Genomic DNA, 21,539 nt, shown 5'->3' on the forward strand with positions numbered 1-21,539 from the left:
TTACTACTACTACTACACTACTACTACGCTACTACTACTACTGGCAGAATAAAAGAGTTGGAAGGAAGCAAGAGGTCTTCTAGTACAACCCCATGATCAAGCAGGAAAACTTTCCCCCTCCTCTTCCTCCTCCTCCCACTCCTCTTCCTCCTCCCCTCCTCTTCATGACAGAATTGGAAGGGACCTTGGGGGTCTTCTAATCCAGCCCCCTGCTCAGCTAGGAAGCCCCATTTCATTTCAGAAAAATGGTTGTCTCTTCTTAAAGTCTTCCAGTGTTGCAGCATTCACAGCTTCTGGAGGCAAATGTTCAGGTTACTATTTGAATTTTTTTTTCTCCTCCTAGAAACTCAGGAACACGTGGATTCTCTTATCCTTTGGCGTTACAACAATTGGGAAGCGGCGACTGGGTCGAAACCACCCCCCACATTAGCTGATTCAATGGATATCTCTGAATACTATTTTCAAGAAAAGAAAAGAAAAGAAAAGAAAAGAAAGAAAAGAAAAGAAAAGAAAAGAAAAGAAAAAAAAGAAAAGAAAGAAAAGAAAAGAAACTGAGGCAGGGAGGAAGTAAATGCTGCAGGCTCCTTTCAAAAGGAACACCCCCAAATGAAAAAAAGAAAAAAAGGGGGGGGAGGAAAAAATTGCAATCGGCTTGTTTTGATGCTAAAAGTGGACATTTTTATCTTATCCTGTCTTACCAGTGGGGGAAACAGGAATGTGAAAAGAGAGCCTGCTTTCATTAGAGGATGGCAGACAGGAGGGCACTGCCTACTCACTGGGTAAGCCCCCTTGAGCAAGGTCAGCTACAATCTGCAAAGGAAAGCCTGGAATTTGCAACTCTTGGGAAAAAAAAGCTACTACAGGCATTCTATATAGAGAAGAGAAGAGAAGAGAAGAGAAGAGAAGAGAAGAGAAGAGAAGAGAAGAGAAGAGAAGAGAAGGAAATAGGAATAGAACTGAAATAAAATGAGCTGGAAGGGACCTTGGAGGTCTTCTAGTCTAACCCCCTGCTCAAGCAGGAGACCCTATACCCATGATGGCGAACCTATGACACGTATGCTGGAAGTGGCACGCAGAGCCATTACTGCCGGCACACGAGCCCTTGCCCAGAGCAGGTCTACTGCACATGCACCGCCCACCCAATATCTGGTGTGTGCGGGGGTGGGTGGGGTGTCCCTCATGCATGGGCAAAGATGCACGGTGCACGCGAGGTTGCGCACACATGCGCAGAGATGCACAGGGGTTGTGCACGCATGCGCAGCGGGGGTGGGGGAGACCCACGCGCATTGCCTTCAGGGTGCTGGCATGCAAGCACACGCACCATGATCGGCACAGGAGCCCCAAAAGGTTAGCCATCACTGCCCTATACCATTTCAGACAAGTGACTGTCTAGATCCGTGATGGCGAACCTATGGCACGTGTGTCAGAGGTGGCACGCAGAGACCTCTCTGTGGGCATGCGTGCCATCACTCTGCTTTTCTGGTTTCTGGAACGCACATGTGCACTGGCCAGCTGGTCTTCGGGGCACTGGAGCACCAGAAGATGGCCTGGAAAAGGGTCCTTTTGGGGACCCCTTTCAGTCCGTTCTCCAAGCCTTTTTCAGGCTGAAAACAGCCCCAAAAGCGGCCTGAAATGGCCCAGAAAACAGCCCTGAAAACGGCCCAAGAACAGCCTGAAAACAGCCCAAAAACAGCCTGAAATGACCTGAAAACGGCCCCAAAATGGCCTGAAAATGGCCCAGAAAATAGCATGAAAACAGCCTGAAAAACGGCCTGAAAATAGCCTGAAATGGCCCAAAAAACTGCCTAAAAATGGCCCCCAAATGGCCTGAAAATGGCCTCCAAAATGGCCCAGAAAACAGCATGAAAACAGTCTGAAAAACTGCCTGAAAATGGCCCAATAATGGCCTGAAAATCAGCCAAAATACAGGGTTTCCGGCACTCTGGCACACGCATGCATGTGCATGCACACACGTTCCGGTTTGGGCACTTGGTGCCAAAAAGGTTTCCATCACTGGTGTAGACTGCCTAGGTTAGTGATGGCTATTCATCATTGCATGCCGAAAGTGCGCGTGCATGCACGTGTGGCCTGCACCCATAATGCAATGCGTGCGTGATCCCCCCGCCTCCTGCGCATGTGCACACAACCCCCACATGCATACCGCACGCCTCTGCACATGCGTGCGCAGCCCCTTCGCTGGGCACCGTGCACCTCTGCGCATACGATCCCCTACTGTGCTGTGCGCCTCTGCATAGGCGCGCGCGCCCCTGCCCCCCTACCTGGCAGATCCCCGACAATCAGCTGGCTGGCAGCGGGCAGGCACACATGCGCAGTGGATCTGTTTCGACACTTCCGGCACATGTGCCCTAGGTTCGCCATCACGGGCCCGGGTCCTCGTCTTACAGCCACGATTGAGCCCAAAAGGTCTGTGGCTAAGCAAGGCAGTGGTTCAGTGAGGTTTTACGACCCGTTTTATGACTTTTCTTGCCACCGCTAAGCGAAATCGGTGTGGTGGTTCAGCGACTAACACTGGCTGTTAAGGGAACCCTGGCTACCCCACCGACATGGGTTTGTGAGAAAGTCGCAAGAAAGGGAATCGCACGGCCCTGGGACACTGCGACCATCGTGAAGATGAGCAACCTGGCCGTTAAAGCGAATCTGGCTTCCCCATGGATTTGTTGGAAGGTCGCAAAAAGGGGATCGCATCACCCCGGGATGCCCCAACCGTCGTAAATATGAGTCAAATGTCGGAATTTTGATCGTGTGACCACAGGGGTGTTGCAACAGTCGTTAAGGGTGAACAAAACAGGTCCTAAGCCGCGTTTCTCAGTGCCATTGTACCTTTTGAACGGTCACTAAACGGACGCTTGTTAAAGGCAAGGGCCTCCTGTAAATCACTTGCAGTAGATAACAAGTTACAAAAGCTACCAAGCACACTCTTCCTCTTCTCAACTATTCAATTTCAGCTTTTGTGTTTCTTCCTATAATTTGAATTCTGGCTCCCCACCGCATAAATCCATGGGCAGGGAGCGGAATCTGTATTATAGATGGGGTGGAAGGGCCAATATCTAATAATTGCCAATAAACTTGATGTAGCACGCTTCGGGTAGTTCCTGCAAAATTTAATGGCTCCTGTTTCCAAAAAAAATGTAAAATAAAATACATATTTTCTTGAGCAATCCTATATGGCTAATCTCAATTAACTGGAACCCAGGCTAACTTCCTAACCTAAATTACATCCTGGAGCCACAAAACACCTGGCGCTCCCGACAAATGAGCCCAAATATATTCGTTGCAATATAAACTAATAATCTGGAAAGAAGTAAACACCATCACCGGGGAGAGTTATATAGCCTTCCTTTTTCTCTGCTGGGCAAAATGATGTCTTAAGTCATTTTATTTTCTTCTTTAAATGCACCATAAAGGACAGAAGCTGAAACCTGTTTGGTCTGATCAGAAAGCGTGCAGGAGACAGATAAAAAGAAAGAAAAAGAAAAAAAAGAAAGAAAGAAAAATTAGACACCGGGGGTGCTGAGAATCCAATTTTAAATTCTGAAATCCTGAAGAGGCTATCAGCCGGTTTCAGCATTGTGTCGAAGTGGTCACACCAGAAGGCCATATGCCGAAGTAAGATAGAGCTACACGAAAGTTGTTTGAAAACTAGGTGGAGAACGAACGCCGAACCCAGATAATTTAATGCTAACATTACTGACTGTATATATTCATTCATTGGAGTGTTACCTCTCAGCACAGGTGTCAACTCATAAAACATTTTCTATGCCTGAAGGAATTTGAAAGAGCAGATCACCTTGTAGCAAAGTTCCATGCAGAAAATCCAAAAAAGCCTTGGGGGGGAAGGTTTCGTAACCCCAAATTCTATGCCTGCACTCAATTTATTTTTGTATTGTACAGGTCTCCTTCAAGAAGTGAGGGGAGCCAAATGTCAACTCATAAAATATTTCTATGCCCATTTTATAGTTGCAAACAGAAGGGAGGGGAAAGGAGTATGAAAGGAGTGCAGCAGTTTGGAATCGAAAGGGCATTCCATGCATACCTTGCACAGATTATAACTAAGCGACTGGAGTTTCTGCCGGGCAAATCTCTAATTGGAGAATGTGATTGATGACTCTTGGCTATGGACATGTTTCGTTGGAGAATATCAATTATGATACACCCAGAGAGGTGGGGGAAAACCAGGGTCAAGGGTGACAGTGAATTTATCTGTCTCACAATCGGTTTCATACAGGTCATGCCGACATGTTCACTCCTAATAAATTCTTGGAAGCTTTTTGAAGTTTGGTTCAAGGCTCATGATTTAATGAGGACGATCACTGGAATCCTGAAAACAGGCCGTTCTCAGGCCGATCCCCACACTCTTTAACTGACCGCCACCCCCAGATTTAAAATAAGTACAGGTAGCCCTCGACTTACAACAGTTTAGGGACCATTTTAAGTTAACAACGGCACTGGAAAAAGGGACTTACGACTGATTTTCACGCTTACGACCCTGGGGGTGTGTGGGATCAAAATTTGGACGCTCGGCAACTGGTGTGGACTTATGATGGTTGCAATCTCCCGGAGTGTGTGTGTGTGTGTGTGTGTGTGTGTGTGACATGTATGGCACTCATCCTATACTACAGGTGGGGAAGAATGGCTTCTTTTATCACTTGTGGATTTCATCTCCCATGCTGGTTCCTGAACCAGCATGGCCAACGATGGCCTCTTTTAAGACTTGGGGACTTCAACTCCCAGAATTCCTGAGCCAGCATGGGGAACGACAGCCTCTTTTATGAGTTGTGGACTTCAACTCCCAGAATTCCTGAGCCACTAGTACAACTGATAGTAGAGGCCTTCATCTATATCCTTAGAATTTTGTATCCATGCACCAGGTTGCTGAGCTATAGCAATAGCATTTAGACTTATAAACCGCTTCACAGTGCTTTACGGCCTTCTCTAAGCAGTTTTACAGAGTCAGCATCTTGCCCCACAACAATCTGGGTCCTCATTTGACCGACCTCAGAAGGATGGAAGGCTGAGTCAACCTTGAGACGGTGAGAATCGAACTGCTGGCAGTTGGCAGAATTAGCCTGCACTACTGTATTCTAATAGTGCACACCATGGAAAGGAGGGAGGGAGGGAGGGAGGGAGGGAGGGAGGGAGGGAAGGAAGGAAGGAAGGAAGGAAGGAAGGAAGGAAGGAAGGAAGGAAGGAAGGAAGGAAGGAAGGAAGGAAGGAAGAGACAATAGCTCCAGCATTAGCACTTAAGACTTATATACCACTATTGGATGAAAATAAAGACATGGTTGGAAGAGATGATAAAACAACCTATTGAGTTAAAACCAGAAATATTTCTGTTAGGGATTTTACCTGAAGTTTATAACAAAGAGAATGTACATCTAATTATTCATGTACTAGCTGCAGCTAGAATGGTATTTGCACAACATTGGAAAGGTGAGGAGACTCCCACAGACAAGGAAGTAATTAGGAAAATATTAGAATGTGCAGAGATGGACAGATTAACACTAGCAAGTAAGGAGAAAGAGCAAACCGAGTATTATATGATATGGAAAATATTCTATCAATGGTTAAGAGAATAAAAGAGGAATTTGGAAACGAAGAAGAATAAAGCAGAATAGAAAATAAATTAAGATAGAGATAGGAGAAAAGATTATAATTGTTATTAAATGTATGATGAGAATCATGAGATGTAAGGTACTATGACCAGAAGAGTTGTGTAACGATTAGCTGTTTGATGTACCTTAACTCTAAGGTTAGGGAAATAATATCAATGTGAACGTGAATGTTGTTGTAAATGGTGAAGGATGTGGCACAGAGGTGTTTGTACCTAGAGGACAGGCTGCTTGAGAAAAAATGAAATGTTTGTATTTTTGAAACTGAAAATATCTATCTATCTATCTATCTATCTATCTATCTATCTATCTATCTATCTATCTATCTATCTATCTATCTATAAATAAAAAAAGACTTATATACCAGTGCTTTTACAGCCCTCTCTAAGCCATTTACAGAATCAGCTTCTTGCCCCCAACAATCTGGGTCCTCATTTTACCGACCTCGGAAGGCTGGAAGGCTAAGTCAACCTTGAATCAAACTCCTGACAGTCGGCGGAGTTAGCCTGCAATACTGCCTTCCACCACTGCTCCCCCCACGGTGCTTCACGTCTCTCTCTAATGCCTGTCAGCCTTGGAAGCCATATTTTACTTAGAAGTTTTGAGGCTGCCCCATTCTAGTGCCTGGGAATTTGTGAGGGGGGAAATTCATAGGTTGGAGGGAAGGTTAGACTCAACAACAATCTTGGAGGAACTTTGTTTCTGAGTGCTGAGTTTTAAAATGGGGGAGTTTCATTGCAATGCTGACAACTCCCTTTTGAACGATCTGTATTGCCTATAAACGTTGGCCGTAACGTCGTCACAACATTTGTAAACAAGTACAGGAGAAACACGATATTGAAATCGTCTGCAGCTCAACCTAAGGAGAAAACTATAACTGTCGGCCAATCCCATGCACCAGAAAGTGTTAAGTCTTGTCAACTACAGTGGTGGTACTTTGCTACTCAACTGCTTTGAAACTCATCGGATTTGGTAGTCAGCGCAATTTGATGTGAAAATTTTGTCCTGGTAGTCGTCATTTGTTTGGTACTCAGTGCACAAGCCAGAACTTGTCTGTGTCGGCTGCCTTGTGACTCACTACATTATTCCTTAGGATGAAAAATCTGTTTGGTACTCATCATTTTTGGTACTCATCGCTCCTCCAGGAACCAATTAACGATGAGCATCAAAGCACCACTATATATGGTTCACAAACTTTCCTGGGAAGACTGAATAAGGCCTGGAAAAGGCCTGGAGACTAAAACATATGAAGAACAGTTGCAGGAACTGGGTTTGGCTAGTCTAGAGAAAAGAAGGACTAGGGGCGACATGATAGCAATATTCCAGGGTTTGAGAGGCTGCCCCAAAGAAGGGTGGGTGGGGTTCAAGCTATTTTCCAAAGCACCTGAAGGCAGGACAAGAAACAATGGATGGAAACTAATCAAGGAGAGAAGCAACCTGGAATGAAGGAGAAACTTCCTCACAGTGAGGACAATTAACCACTGGAACAACTTGCCACCAGAGGTTGTGGGTGCTCCATCCCTGGAGGATTTTAAGAAGAGACTAGTCTGTGACGTCTGAAATGGTACTATAGGTTCTCCTGCTTGAGCAAAGGGCTGGACTAGAAGACCTCCAAGGTACCTCCCAGCTCTGTTCTGATTGATTGACAGATTGAAATGTGTATAAGATTCTGTTTCACTAACCATCAAATGTTCAGAAGAAAAAATACATAGAACAGAACAGAAATTAGAATAGACTAGAACAGAACAGAAATTAGAATAGAATAGAACAGAACAGAAATTAGAATAGAATAGAACAGAACAGAACAGAATAGAATAGAACAGAACAGAATATAGAACAGAACAAAACACAACAGAAGAGAACAGAACAGAAGAAAATAGAAGAGTTGGAAGGGACCTCGGAGGTCTTCTAGTCCAACCTTGCTTAGGCAAGAAACCCATTTTAGACAAAGTAAAATTTAATGTTAATGTAAATGAGTGGTCATCTAATATAGTCATATTTTTTAGGTATTTCTTACCTGTTGTTCATCCTCCATGACATTGCTAGCAAATTCAAACATCAAGTCATTTTGCTGCACCAGTGCTGCCATGCTAAAGCATTCCAAGGTCTCAATTCAGCATGGAATTAAAAATGCTTCTTCAGCATCAAGAAAGGGAATTTACTATTGCCAGGGATGACTTTGTATGGGGCAGGAGATGTCGAAGTTACTCAGAAGCCAGGGAGAAATTCTTTTTCTGTCCGTCTTCCTTTTGAGATGACACACTTGTTTCTTGAAAAAACCCTAAAAAAACAACCAAGAACAGGAAGATTAAGTCAGTATGAATAATCAAATAAAAATACAAACGGTGCAGATGTGAATTAGGCCGTACTTTGGTTTGATAAGACTTTGTTAGAGTTTCTTAAGAACAGATAAGAATAACGGGTGAATCTTACAAAATGTGAAGCATGTGTCTTTTGCCATTTCTCTCTCTCACTTTCCCTCTCTCCTTCATTCTTTCTCCTTCTCTCCCTCTTTCTTTCTCTGTCCCTCTCTCCTCTCTCTCCTTCTCTCTCACCTCGTTCACTTTCTTTCTCTCTTCTCGCTTTCTCCCTCTTTCTTTTTCTATCCTCTTTCTATCCCCTTTCTTTCTCTCTTTCTCTCTCTCCCTCTCTCTCTCTCGTTCTTTCTTTCTCTTTCTCTCTATGCTTCTCTCTTTCTCTATGTTTGTTTCTCTGTCTCTTCCTTTTTCTTTCTCCCTTTCTCTCTCTCTGTGTTTCTTTCTCCCTTTCTTTCTCCTTTGGTCTCTCTCTCCCTCTTTCTCCTCTCTCTCCCTCTCTCTCTCTTCTCTCTCTCTCTCTCTCTCTCTCTCACACACACACAGACAACTACCAGAAAGAAAGTTAAATGCTAACGATCCAGACTGAAGACATAGACCAAAGGAGTAACATACACCCACCCAATGCTAGCAGATCCAATTTACAATGTCAAACGTCTCTCTTCTATACCCTTCTGGAAAAAACAACAACAACAACATCATTACACGTCACAATCTTTGAGATTGTGTAAAAACAAAAACAAAAAGAAGATGCCTCGGTCCTTCTTTGTAACCGAGTAGATATGGAGGCATTCCCCCCCCCCTGCTGCCCCAGTTATATGAAAACACCCCACCTCCAGCCCGCGAGCGCCTTATCTCTAAAACGGGCTTGTAAGCAGCAGGAAGGAAACACGGACCACGTCATGGCAAACGAAACATGCAAAGAGAGCCGTGAGCTGCAACAGCCTGAGGAGCAGAAATGCACCCATATGTGCTATAGGGGTGGAGGGGGGGGTGGAGGGCTTCTACTTCCCCTCCCTCTAACCTCTTGGTGCGTAAGGTTGAGCTAAAAGACTGAAGCAGGAAAAGGTGAGCTCCATTCGGAGAGCCATGAAACCACAGCGTGATTGGAAAAAAAAACACAAAACCAAGCAAGTGAGGACATTGGTACAACTGCTCCTTGACTTGCAACGAGTCCGTTCAGCGACTGTTCGAAGTGACAAACGGCCCTGGGAGAAAGGGACCGAGGACCGCATTTCACAGTTACGACCTTGGCAGAATCCCCGATCAAAAAAAATTGGGACGCTTGACAGCTGTTATCTTTCACGAGCCTAAGAATTCATGACTGCTTTGCCTCTACAGGTAGTCCTCGGCTTACAACGGCTCACTCAGTGACGAGGAAGCCAGATTCTCGCAACAACCAGGTTACTAACTTAAACAACTGCAGTGATCCATTCAACAACTGCTGCAAGGAAGGTTGCAAAACGGGGCAACACTCACTTAACAAAGGTCTCACTTAACAGAAATGCAGGGCTCCCTTGGGCTCACATGTCCAGGACTGCCTGTATATGTGTGTGTGTGTGGAGAGTAGCGTAGAGTATTGGAATGAAATGGAACAGAACAGAATAAAATAAAATAAAATGTACTGGAATGAAGATAGGGTAGGATAGGATAGGAAGGATAGGATAGAAGTAGAAGTAGAATAATATAGAGAATATAGGAGAGAAAATGGAATGGAATGAAATGGGATAGAATAAAAATTGGAATAAAAAATAAAAATACAAAATACAAAAAATAAATTGTAATTGTGGTGACCAGAACTGGATGCAGTAGTCCAAGTGTGGTCTTACCAGAGTATATTAATAAACTAAACTAGACTAGACTAGACTAGACTAGACTAGACTAGACTGGACTGGACTGGACTGGACTGGACTGGAATAAGGAATAGAATAGAATAGAATAGAGAATAGAGAATAGAGAATAGAGAATAGAGAATAGAGAATAGAGAATAGAGAATAGAATAGAATAGAATAGAATAGAAGAGAAGAGAAGAGAAGAGAAGAGAAGAGTACAGAGAATATAGGAGAGAAAATGGAATGGAATGGAATAGGATAGGATAGGATAGGATAGGATAGGATAGGATAGGATAGGATAGGATAGGATAGGATAGGATAGGATAGGATAGAATAGGGGATGGAATAAGGAATAGAATAGACTAGAATAGAGAATATAATAGAATAAAATAGAGAATAGAGAATGGAATGGAATGGAATAGAATAAAGAATAGAATAGAATAGAATAGAATAGAATAGAATAGAATAGAATAGAATAGAATAGAATAGAATAGAATAGAATAGAACAGAACAATAATTTATTTGGCTAAGTGTGATTAGAAACATCAAGGAATTTGTCTCCAATGCAGAAAAGCAGAAAGAGTTTGGAAAATGGAGGTCAGACATTAGGTAATTAGCCTGCAATTCAAAAGTCTGTGTCAATAAAAGTAACTTAACTATTACAGTATACATTATTTTAGGATAGCAGTTGCATACGAGTAAGGCTACTTGGAAATAAGGCTTGTGCCTTTGATGCTTCAGTAAATCTATGGTTTTCCTTGAGTTGAGTGCAAAAACTGGTGATTCCATGGGAATGCTTTGAGTCGTTAAGTGGTTTGGCAACTACCTTGGCAGCTAGCACTGCTATCATGCAAAGATTAAGAATGGGTGTGTATTCTGCTTTGTTTGCATAAGGACCTACCACAGCTACATTGGGACTTGAGATTAAGAACAATCTGAGATTTTTTTTTTTTAAAATGTTAGCAGAACAAGAAAAAAAAACCCAAGGAGATTTATCCACTGGACTTTGAACGCTTAGCTGTTAAAAATAGTTGTAGGCCTTTGGATATTCACATCTATCGTGCTGGTGGTTTCGGGTCAGACCTACGTCCCCATTTCTGTGGCAGAATTGTCATCTTCAACACTTTTAAGACATTTGAGTCCGATGCAGGCACAGGAAAAATTTGGTACCCCTGGACCAAGAGTTTGTTTCAATGGAATCCTAATGATCAGAAGTTGCTAGAAACCACTACGTTCTAACAAAGGTAAACACAACACCTTTATGCAAATTCTAATATATGCTTACAATTTTTTGTGGGTTTTTTTAAAATAAGATTCAGAATAAGAAAAGAATGACTGGGGAGATGCAGAATGGTGGAAAAGGAGGGAGAGAGAGAGGGAGGGAAGGAAGGAGAAGGATGGGCGGATGGATGGATGGAAGGAAGATAATGGATGGATCGATAGATGGATGAATGGATGGATGGGAGGGAGGGAGGAAGGAAAATAATGGATGGATGGATGGATGGATGGGAGGGAGGGAGGGAGGGAGGGAAAAAAGAGAAGGATGGGTGGATGGATGGATGGGAGGAAGGAAGGAAGATGATGGATGGATGGATGGATGGATGGACGGGAGAGAGGGAGGGAGGGAGGAAGGGAAGGAAGGAAGTTGGTTGGGTGGATGGATGGATGGATAGAAGGGAGATGATGGATGGATGGATGATGGAAGGGAGATAATGGATGGATGGGTAGATGGATGGATGCATGGATGAGAGGTAAATAATGGATGGATGGGAAAGAAGGAAGGAAGAATGGAAGATGGTGGGGTAGATGGAAGGGAAGGAGGGAGGGGGAGAGGGAGATGATGGATGGATGGATGGATGGATGGAAGGAAGGAAGGGTTTTAGACTAGCCTTCACAGATCCCAGATTTGAACATAACTTAAAATCTATGAGGACACGCAACCTATCCAACATCTAAAACTATTTCCAGAGATAGTTTTGCAAGGAAGAGTTTGGGGTGGGACCCTTTTTCTTCCTGAAGACACTTAGCCGGCTACAGGAAATGTTTGGAACTGGTCACTTCAGCTGTTCAGAAAGAATGCCCCTGTTTCTGTCTTATTACAGTTTTCGTCCAAACTTATCACTGTTTTCTCATGCAAAAACCCGCAAGCCACCTCCACGCACACATCCGTCTGCACGCCCATCTGCACCGATCCCCGGGGTTAACTTCGCACTGCAGAGCGGCCGCATCAGCTTCCCTTCGCTTTGGGATTCACCCAAGGAGGCCATCTGACCAGGGTGCTCAGATTTCTGCTCGTAGCCGTCGGATCTAAGCTGTACTTCACGAAAGAGGCTGAAGGCAGCTTTAGTTCCGTTCGGTTCTTACACGATCTTATCAAAACGTTCATCCTTAAACAGGAGCCGAAGTGCGCAGTAGAAATAGATGTGCCGTTCCTAGAAGGGAACACTTATGCATCTTGATACGGCGGGCAGGTTAAGCAAAGTCGGATGGAATTATTATTTATTTATTTATTGGCATCCAGCCTTTCTTATTACTATTTTACAAATAACTCAAGGGAGTCGAGCCTTCTCTTTTCCCCACAACAACAATCCTGTGAGGTGGGTTGGGCTGAGAGAGGGAGACGGGCCCGAAGTCACTCAGTCAACTTTCGGACCTAAAGGTGGGGGACTAGAAATCCCAGGCTCCTGCTGATTGGTCCAAGGTCACCCAGTCAACTTTCATGCCTAAGGTGAGACTAGAACTCACACTCACCTGGGGATTGGCCCAAGGTCACCCAGTCAACTTCCATGCCTAAAGCCAGGACTAGAACTCACCGTCTCCTGGTGACAGGGCCAAAGTTACCAAGCTAGATTTCAAGGCTAAGGCAGGATTAGAATTCACAGTCACCCAGCAGGTTTTCATGCCTAAGGCGGGCCTACAATTCCCAGTCATTGGCCCAAAAGTCACCCAGCCTGCTTTCAGGACTTGAACTCGGAGCCTCCAGCTTCATACCAAACTGTCTCTCAACCTTTTTTGCTGTTTATGTATGACTTGCAATTGTTTTTGACTCCATTGTTCGAATTCAAACACAACTAACTTGGTCTTTGACGTACTTGGAGATCCACACACCTCACTGTACCATGCAGTCTATCTAACATTTAAATGAAACTCATTCAACATCTTGGCAAACACATTGTCTGTCCCAAAGGTGCTTTTTTTTTTCCCCCAAGAGGCAACTGGATTTCCCTGTTTTTCTTTGAAGACGTTTCGCTTCTCATCCAAGAAGCTTCTTCGACTCTGGACTGGAGTTCCAAGAAGGCCCCTCGCCCATTTGCACCGCTCAGGGGACCCTCAGGACAGAGAGAAACCTCCAAGTGGCCTCAAGGACCCTCCAAAAGAATGCAAATGACCAGCTGTCTGCAAGGAGTATTCCGTTCCCCACCATCCTGTCAGAACTGAAGAAGCTTCCTGGATGAGAAGCAAAACGCCTTCAAGGAAAAAACCAGAAAGTCCAGTTGCCTCTTGAAAAAGCACCTTTGGGACAACCATGACCTGGAGGACTGAGAATGTCCGTAGACAACACATCAATTTGCATAAAGTCTACAAGTACACAGATGGCTAAGGAATTACTCCAGCATCACTCGTCCTTATCATACTTCATACTTCAAGGGGTAGCATTCCCAATGTATTCTATTTATGCATTACACAGGGATGTATCACCTTCAACACAATCAACAACCAACTTTCCACTCCATATTACGTTGCGGAGGCGTGCCCTGAAAAAGCTCATTGGGGTGGTCTATTGCGGTCTTGGGCAATAGTAATTGGGAGCTGCGCCGGTGGGTGGCCGGGTCGTGGGGGCTCCCGCCCAGGGCGGCGCCGTGGTTGGCTGGGGCGTCAGGGGTGGGGGCTCGGCTCGTCCCGTGCCTCGGGAAGGGGCACCAGGGCCGCTGGCGCGCGCCCGGTCTCCGTGCCTTTCCTCCGAGGCGGTGGGCGGGGCGGGTCTCGCCCCGCTGGTCGCGGCTCGGCTGTCTTGGGGCTGGGGGTGGGCTTCCTTCTTCCGGTGCTCTCAAAAAAAGTGCAAAAGTGGAGGCGGCGGAAGGGGGTATATAACCTTTTTTGGTGGATGTGGGGGGCTCGCGGGTCTTCGCCCGGCATATACGGTAATCAAATACAATCTACAATTAAACCCGTATGTAACCCATGCTTATTCTATGCGTTCTCACAATCAACAAATGCACAATAAATGTTCCAGTCTGAACATCTGAACTTGCTTGTTTTCTTGAAGACGTTTCATTGCCCAGAGTAGGTAACAACAAGAAAGTGATGACCAGTGAAGCAACAAGGCTAGCACTGATGAAGTTACCTAGTTAGGGTAATGAAATATCTGCAGGAAAACAAGCGAGCTCAGAGAGCACCGAGGACCTCTCATGTCAACCTCAAACTACAAATATTCTCCTTTATTTGTCTGAATATTTGCTACATAAATGTCTATGGAGATTCTCGGTCCTCCAGGTCATGGTTGTCCCAAAGATGCTTTTTTCAAGAGGCAACTGAACTTCCTGGTTTTGTTGTGGCCCGCCAATGGCCAGAGGAGATGGCAGCAGACTCGGACAGTGAGGAGGTTGGGGAGGAACATGGGCCAGTCCTGGACGAAGACTCTGCATTGGAGGCAGAGATGGGGCCAGGGCAGGCTGGCAGTCATCAGCTGCTTTCGGAGTTAGACATCAGTCGGGCAGAAGAACAGCTGGAGCCTGTTCCCACTGTGCGCATCCACAGAGCTGCCAGGAGAAGGGAACTAAGTTAAGGAACAAGGATCAACTCGGGAGTAAAGGCACAAGTGGACGGTGAATGGCCCCTCCCATAGGGAATAAAAGGAGCGAAAGGGGAGTGGTGTTTGCAGGAGACAATTCGTTCAATTCATTAGGGTGAAGATCTAATGAAGCCAAGTATTGTCTGCTACAGAGTGGCGTTTGAAAGATCGGCCTGGCAGCTCTCCAAGCTTGACAAAAGTCTGTAATTGTGAAACCTCGTTGAAGACTGTCGGCCAGGACTTTGGTAGAGAGGAATTCCCTTTAACCTAAATAAAAGGGGTTTTATCGGGATGAGGAGTCGGCTTCGTACTTTTGGGAAGCCTAGGTCAGAACAGGTTTTTCTTTGAAGATGTTTCATTTCTCATCCAAGAAGCTTCTGAGAACTGAAGAAGCAAGGAATGATCCAACTAAGAAGAAATTTACTGTCAGTTAAAACAATTCAACAGTGGAACAACTTGCCTCCAGAAGTTATCAATGCTCAAACACTGGAGGTTTTCAACAAGATTGGACAACCATTTGTTTGAAATGGGATAGGGTTTCCTCCCTGAGCAGGGGGTTGGACTAGAAGACCTCCAAGGTCCCTTCCAGATCTGTTATTCTGTTCGGTTAATCTTCTATACACCAAACTCCACCAGATGGGCCCATAGATACTGACCCCCTGCCATCTCTCACAACTTTGTTAAGACTTTCAGACCACACTTATCCACGTGTTCAGTTAATATGACCACCCAATCTCCAGGTGATTGCTGCATGTAACACAAATACAACCAATTTATGGTTGCTCTTCTTTTATCAAGAGAAACAAGAGGAACAGTAAATTGGTTGTATTTGTGTTGCATGCAGCATTCACCTGGTGAAGGGCGGTCATATTAACTGAACACGTGGATAAGTAATAGAAAAGAGGTGGCTATTCAGACTGGGCACCCTTGAGCCATGGGCCAGTAGCAAAAGCCCAGTCTTATCTTTACCACACACACGGTAACTTAGAAAAAAAAGTTTTAATCCAGAGACAAACTTGCAAGCTAACGTGCTATAGCCAACATGCCAACAATTCGGGCACAGAACTAACTGCCCAACATTCCTTAAAGCACTTCCTTCCAGAAAAACTCAAATAAAAATATATAAACTATAATATATAAAAGATACTCAAAAGATATAAACTGGAGGAGATTTGAACCCCACAGGGCTCTCAAATTCAAGGTATTAAAAACCAACTGAATTGTTCTGAAGGATTAAGTGATCTACGACCAATGACCAATTCTCGAAGCTTTCCCTGTTTAATTGTCATTATATGATCCAAAACATGAGTACAGATTTATACAGGTAGTCCAAGATGGTTCGTTTAGTGACCATTCGAAGTTACCACACTGAAAGAAGGGACTTATGTCTATTTTTCACACTTATGACCGTTGCAGCATTCCCACAGTCATGTGATCAAAATTCAGAAGTTTGGCAACTGACTTGTACTTATGACGGTTTCGTTGTCCTGGGGTCATATGATCCCCTTTTGTGATCCGAAATGTATAGGTCAGTGGTGGCTAACCTTTTTTGGGCTCCTGTGCCAAAAATTGTGCGTGCGCTTGCACTCACACTCACGTGCCAGCACCCAGAAGGCATTGCATGGTCCCCTACGCCCCCCTATGCATGCACACGCAATCCCCACCCCCCACCCCAGCCGACCCCTTACCTGCACTGCGCCTCACAGCTGATTTTGGCGGTTTGAGGCTTGAGAAGGCTTCTGCAGGCTTTGCAGGCCGAAAACTAGCCCCGTTTCGTCACTTTTGGTATTTTCGTAAAAACAGGAAGTGATGAAACGGGGCTAGTTTTCGGCCTGCAAAGCCTGCAGAAGCCTTCCTCAAGCCTCAAACCGCCAAAAATCAGCTGTGAGAAAAGGGCCTCAAACCGGCCAAAAATCAGCTGTGAGAAAAGGGCCTCAAACCGGCCAAAAATCAGCTGTGAGAAAGGGCCTCAAACCGCCAAAATCAGCTGTGAGAAAGGGCCTCAAACGCCAAAATCAGCTGTGAGAAAAGGGCCTCAAACCGCCCAAAAATCAGCTGTAGAAAAGGGCCTCAAACTGGCCAAAAATCAGCTGTGAGAAAAGGGCCTCAAACTGGCCAAAAATCAGAAAAGGGCCTCAAACCGGCCAAAAATCAGCTGTGAGAAAAGGGCCTCAAACTGGCCAAAAATCAGCTGTGAGAAAAGGGCCTCAAACCGGCCAAAAATCAGCTGTGAGAAAAGGGCCTCAAACCGGCCAAAAATCAGCTGTGAGAAAAGGGCCTCAAACCGGCCAAAAATCAACTGTGAGGTGCACACATGCGCAGTGAGGCAAGTTTGCCTGCAGCTTGCGTGCCGGCACAAATGACTGTGTGCCACCTGTGGCATGTGTGCCATAGGTTTGCCATCATGGGTATAAGTTCTCCTGCTTGAGCTAGGGGCTGGACTAGAAGACCTCCAAGGTCCCTTCCAGCTGTATTCTATTCTAAAGCCAATGGCGAAATCAGACACAGTCAACTAACTTAAAGTAAAGTTACTAACTTTAATGACCACAGTGATTCACTTAATGAGTGGGGCGGGAAAGGGGACAAAACTCACTTTAACAAATGTCTCACTTAGCAACCGAAATCTTGGGCTTAATTGTGGTCGTAAGTCGAGGAATACCTGTGCAACATAGCCAATAATGGGGTTTGTTTTTCTGAACATACAAGATTCTAACATTGCCAATGTTAGTAACTAAACCAAAAAAAAAAGTCCAGTCCCTCCACCTTTTTGGCTTGGCTTCAAAAGATTTTTGAAAAAGCAATTTTATGCACTCACCACAAAGTTAAAACATGCAGGTCGTAAAATTACTCTAAGTGTAACCTTGCCTCCACGGAGTAAGTAGCCAAAGTCAATGGGGAAGCCAAATTCCCTTAACAAACCTGTCACAAACTGAACAACTACAGCGATATACTGAAAACTGCGACGAGAAAGGTCATAAAATGAGGCAGAATTTGCTTAAGAACTGTCTCACCTAGCGACAGAAATTCTGGCCTCAATTCTGGTCATAAGTCGAGGATTACCTTCTCTCTTCCATTTGCTTTCAACAAGGATTGAGATAAACTACCACCTCTTTACTACACCAGCTGATACAATTCAGGTAGACTTGAAATTCCAGTTCTTGTACATTGCTGTCTTGTTTTTCCAGGAATTACTCTGTCCTACCCTCATGTCAAAATACAAACAGGGCTTCTAGCTCTTGTAAAAACAGCTCATTGCATACCTAGATATATATGCCCATACTTGTTGCTTCCTGTTTAACCTCTTTCGATATGAACTGGACTCCTACGCAACCACGTAAAATACCATTAAGACCTCCTGTCTATGGGCTGCTTCGTGTTTAATGAGGACTAGATAACCTGTCAGTCCAGCAATTCCAGGAAAAAGACATTTGTGCCAGTCCTTGTTGACAAAAATTGATCACAAAGCAAGACATTTTGCAAAGTTTGAGCTTGAAATCACGGTTAATGGATTCTAAACTAACTACAACCCAGCTGCATACCGCTATACAGGGATAGTTTATTTAACAAATCATTATTTACTATTATTTATAATCATTATTTAATATTATTGTTATTTAATAAATCATTATTTATTTAATAAATCATTATTGAATAGAATAACAGAGCTGGAAGGGACTTTGGAGGTCTTCTAGTCCAGGGGTCGCCAACTTTTTGGACCCCAGGGACCACCAAACTCGGAATTTTAAATCCCACAGACCAGAGACCCTGGGAAAATCCCCAAAAGAGTCTGCAGGAAAATCCCCCACCCCGTTTTTCTACCGATCAATCATTCTTTATTTGGGATCACAGGATTCCGTCTCCAGCTCCGTTCTCAAGGGAAGAGAGAGAGACTTTTGGCTTCATGCAAAGAAAGCAGCAGAAGCAGCAGAAGTATTTCTTTCTCTCCCCCAAACTCCACCAGAAATGAGTCTTTGTGAGACTTGTTGCGCCTCATGGAGCAGGAGGCCTTGCAGGGTCTCAAAGACTCATTTCTGGAGGAGTTTGGGGGAGAGAAAGAAAGAATTTTGCTGCTTTCCTTGCGTGAAGCCAAAAGCAGAAGAAGAGCGAAGCGGAAAAAAGCAGTCCAGTGGCCAGGCCAGGAGCATAGCCTCACGTCCACCCTTTCCCCCCTCCCCTAACTACCTCATGTTGTTTGCAATGCAGGTGACGCAAGCCTTGTGTTCCTGGGCAGCCTGGATTAATTGCATTGAGGGTAACATTTCTCTGTGGACCACCAAAATTTACTCATGGACCACCAGTGGTCCCTGGCCCATTGGTTGGCGATCACTGTTCTAGTCCAAGCCCCTGCTTAAGCAGGAGACCCTGCGTAATTTCAGACAAAAAGGCTGTCCAGTTTCTTCTTAAAAACCTCCAGGGATGGAGCACACACAACTTAGCACATACAACAATAGGGTTGGAAGGGACTTTGGAGGTCTTCTAGTCTGGCCCACTGCACAAGCAGGAAACCCTAATGCCTTTCAAAAGGAATGATTGTTCTATCTCTTCTTAAAAACCTCCAGTGTTGGAGCATTCACAACTTCTGGAGGCAAGTTGTTCCACTGGTTAATGGTTCTCACTGTTAAGGAAGTTTCTCCTTAATTCAGGGTTGCTTTTCTCCTTGATTAGTTTCCATCCATTGTTTCTCGTCTTGCCTTTATTGGAGAATGCAAAATTCTTAACACAAAAATCCTACTTTAGCAATAATACCGATAGCCCTCAACTGACAACAGTCCATTTAGTGACTGTTCAAAGTTACAAAGGCACTGAGAAAAGCGACTTATGACCGTTTTTCACAGTTACGACCTTGGCAGCATCCTCAAGGTCACATGATCAAAATTCAAACTCTTGGAAACTGGCATGAAGAGAAGAGCAACCAGGATGATGAGGGGACTGGAGACTAAAACATATGAAGAACGGCTGCAGGAACTGGGCCTGGCTAGTCTGGTGAAGAGAAGGACCAGGGGAGACATGATAGCAGTCTTCCAATAGTTGAGGGGCTGCCCCAGAGAGGAGGAAGGGGGTCAAGCTGTCTTCCAAGGCACCTGAAGGCCAGACAAGGAATAATGGATGGAAAGTGAACAAGGAGAGATTCAGCCTAGAAATAAGGAGGAATTTTCTGACAGGGAGAACAATCAACCCATGGAACAGAAGTTGCCTTCTGAAGTTGTGGGAGCTCCGTCCCTTGAGACTTTCAAGAAGAGACTGGACTGCCCTCTGTCAGAAATGGTATAAGGTCTCCTGCTTGGGTGGGGGGTTGGACTAGACGACCTACAAGGTCCCTTCCAACTCGATTATCTGTTACATCTGTTACAAGCGTGAGCATGCACTTAGGATGGTTGCAGTCTCCCTGGATTCCGTGACCCCCTTTTGCGACTTTCCAAAAGGGGAACTCAGATTCACTTAGCGACCAAGTTGCTAACTTGTTGACTGCAATGATTCGCTCAGCAATCATAGCCAAGAAAGGGCGTAAAATGGGGCAAAACTCAAAAGCAGAACAAGGGTCTCACTTACCAACAGAAAATCTGGGGCTCATTGCGGTCGTAAGTCCGAGGACTACCTGTAGAAAGCCATGGTCAACGACTACCCCAATGAACTGAAAAGCAGAGGAGGAGGGGGAAAAAAGATTGCTCCTATTCCAGAAGCGAATGCAGATCCTTAACTGAGATAAAATTAAATTATCCCAAACCTGGAAAGAGTCTCTTTTGCTAATTTCTTTCTTTTCTTTTTTTTTCAGCCACAATCTCTTGATAGGAAACTCCCTTTGTTGTTTTAGGAAGTTCCTCAGCTCCTCTACCAAATGCTTGCTCTCATTTGCTCTTGAGCTCTTTTTTTAACCCAATACAGGAAGTCCTCGACATACGACCACAATGTAGTCAAGGTTTCTGTCCTTAAGTGAGATGTTGTTGTGGTTCGCTGGCAGCAGGTGCAGACGGCTGAGGAGAGCGAGGACTCAGATGAGGGGCCAGGACCATTACGGAGTGGACTGCTGCTTTCAGAGATTGTGGGGACTGGCAGCAGTGATGAGGAGGTTCCCGAGGAGCCTGTGCCAAGTGCGCATGCGAGCAGGATTGCTCAGAGGAAAGAGCAGCTACAACAGCACAGGTGACTCAGGAGTAAAGCTGCAAGGTAATGGCCCCTCCTTCAAGAAGATAAAAGCCAGCTGTGAAACGAATGTACTTTGCAGAAGGCAAAGACGTTTTGAAACTCCAGCCTCGTGGACATTCCAGTATCCTGAGTTGGTATTGGAAGATTCTTGTATTCCAAATTATTTCTTGTCTGTTATCTTTTGGCAGTCTGCACAGTTTGACAAGGCTTGTGCTTATCACAGCTAATTGTTTTGCAGAAGCATTCAAAGTTTCTGTTCCCTTTGGATTATGTTTGATTTGTTGGAAAAGGGCGTGGGTCAGAACAGATGTCTGTAAAGTGAGTTTTACAAACTTTCTCACACCGGTTATTAAATGAACCGTTGCAGTTGGTAAGTTAGTTAACACGGTCTTTAAGCGAATCTGGCTTGTCAGAAGGGCGTGAGGGAGAAATCATGTGACCTTCTGGGACACTGCAACCGTCATAAATATGAGTCACTTTGCCAAGCTTCTGAATTTGGATCACGTGACCTTGGGACACTGCAACGGTCATAAGTACGAACCCGTTGCCAAGCATCTGGATTTGGATCGTGGAAATGTTGCAAAAGTCCTAAGTGTGAAAAATGGTCCTAAGTTACTTTTTTCAGTGCTGTTGTAACTTTGAACGGTCTCTAAGTGAATACATGTGAGATTTGCACCGTGCTTTGGAAGCCAACAAGCACTTTCTGCACTCCTTAAATTCCAGGAGAAAAATCCAGACAATCGTTTTAAGAAGAGGCGAGTAGAGTTAGCAATTACTCAAGGTTAGATTCTTCTGGTTTTGGAGAGCAGCCATCGGAGGTCTTCTC

The 21,539-nt window shown here is 44.7% G+C and overlaps 1 protein-coding gene across 3 annotated transcripts in view; it reads right to left on the reverse strand.

The window, feature by feature from the left end:
* ELF1 (E74 like ETS transcription factor 1) overlaps nt 1-21,539 on the reverse strand; it is an 86,574-nt gene that overhangs the window by 29,995 nt on the left and 35,040 nt on the right. For 2 of the 3 annotated variants that reach the window (XM_087967585.1, XM_026679365.2), the window contains exon 2: nt 7,648-7,911. In XM_087967585.1, coding sequence (XP_087823711.1) covers nt 7,648-7,719 — 72 coding nt within the window. In that variant the 5' untranslated portion in view covers nt 7,720-7,911. Of the gene's footprint in view, nt 1-7,647; nt 7,912-8,566; nt 8,825-21,539 lie in introns of those variants that run through there. The other variant, XM_087967586.1, reaches the window with a different exon arrangement.

The sequence above is a fragment of the Notechis scutatus genome, chromosome 5 (genome assembly GCF_049901735.1).
Source record: "Notechis scutatus isolate UNSWTSFEM ecotype Mainland chromosome 5, rNotScu1.2, whole genome shotgun sequence".
NCBI classification, from domain to species: Eukaryota; Metazoa; Chordata; class Lepidosauria; order Squamata; family Elapidae; genus Notechis; species Notechis scutatus.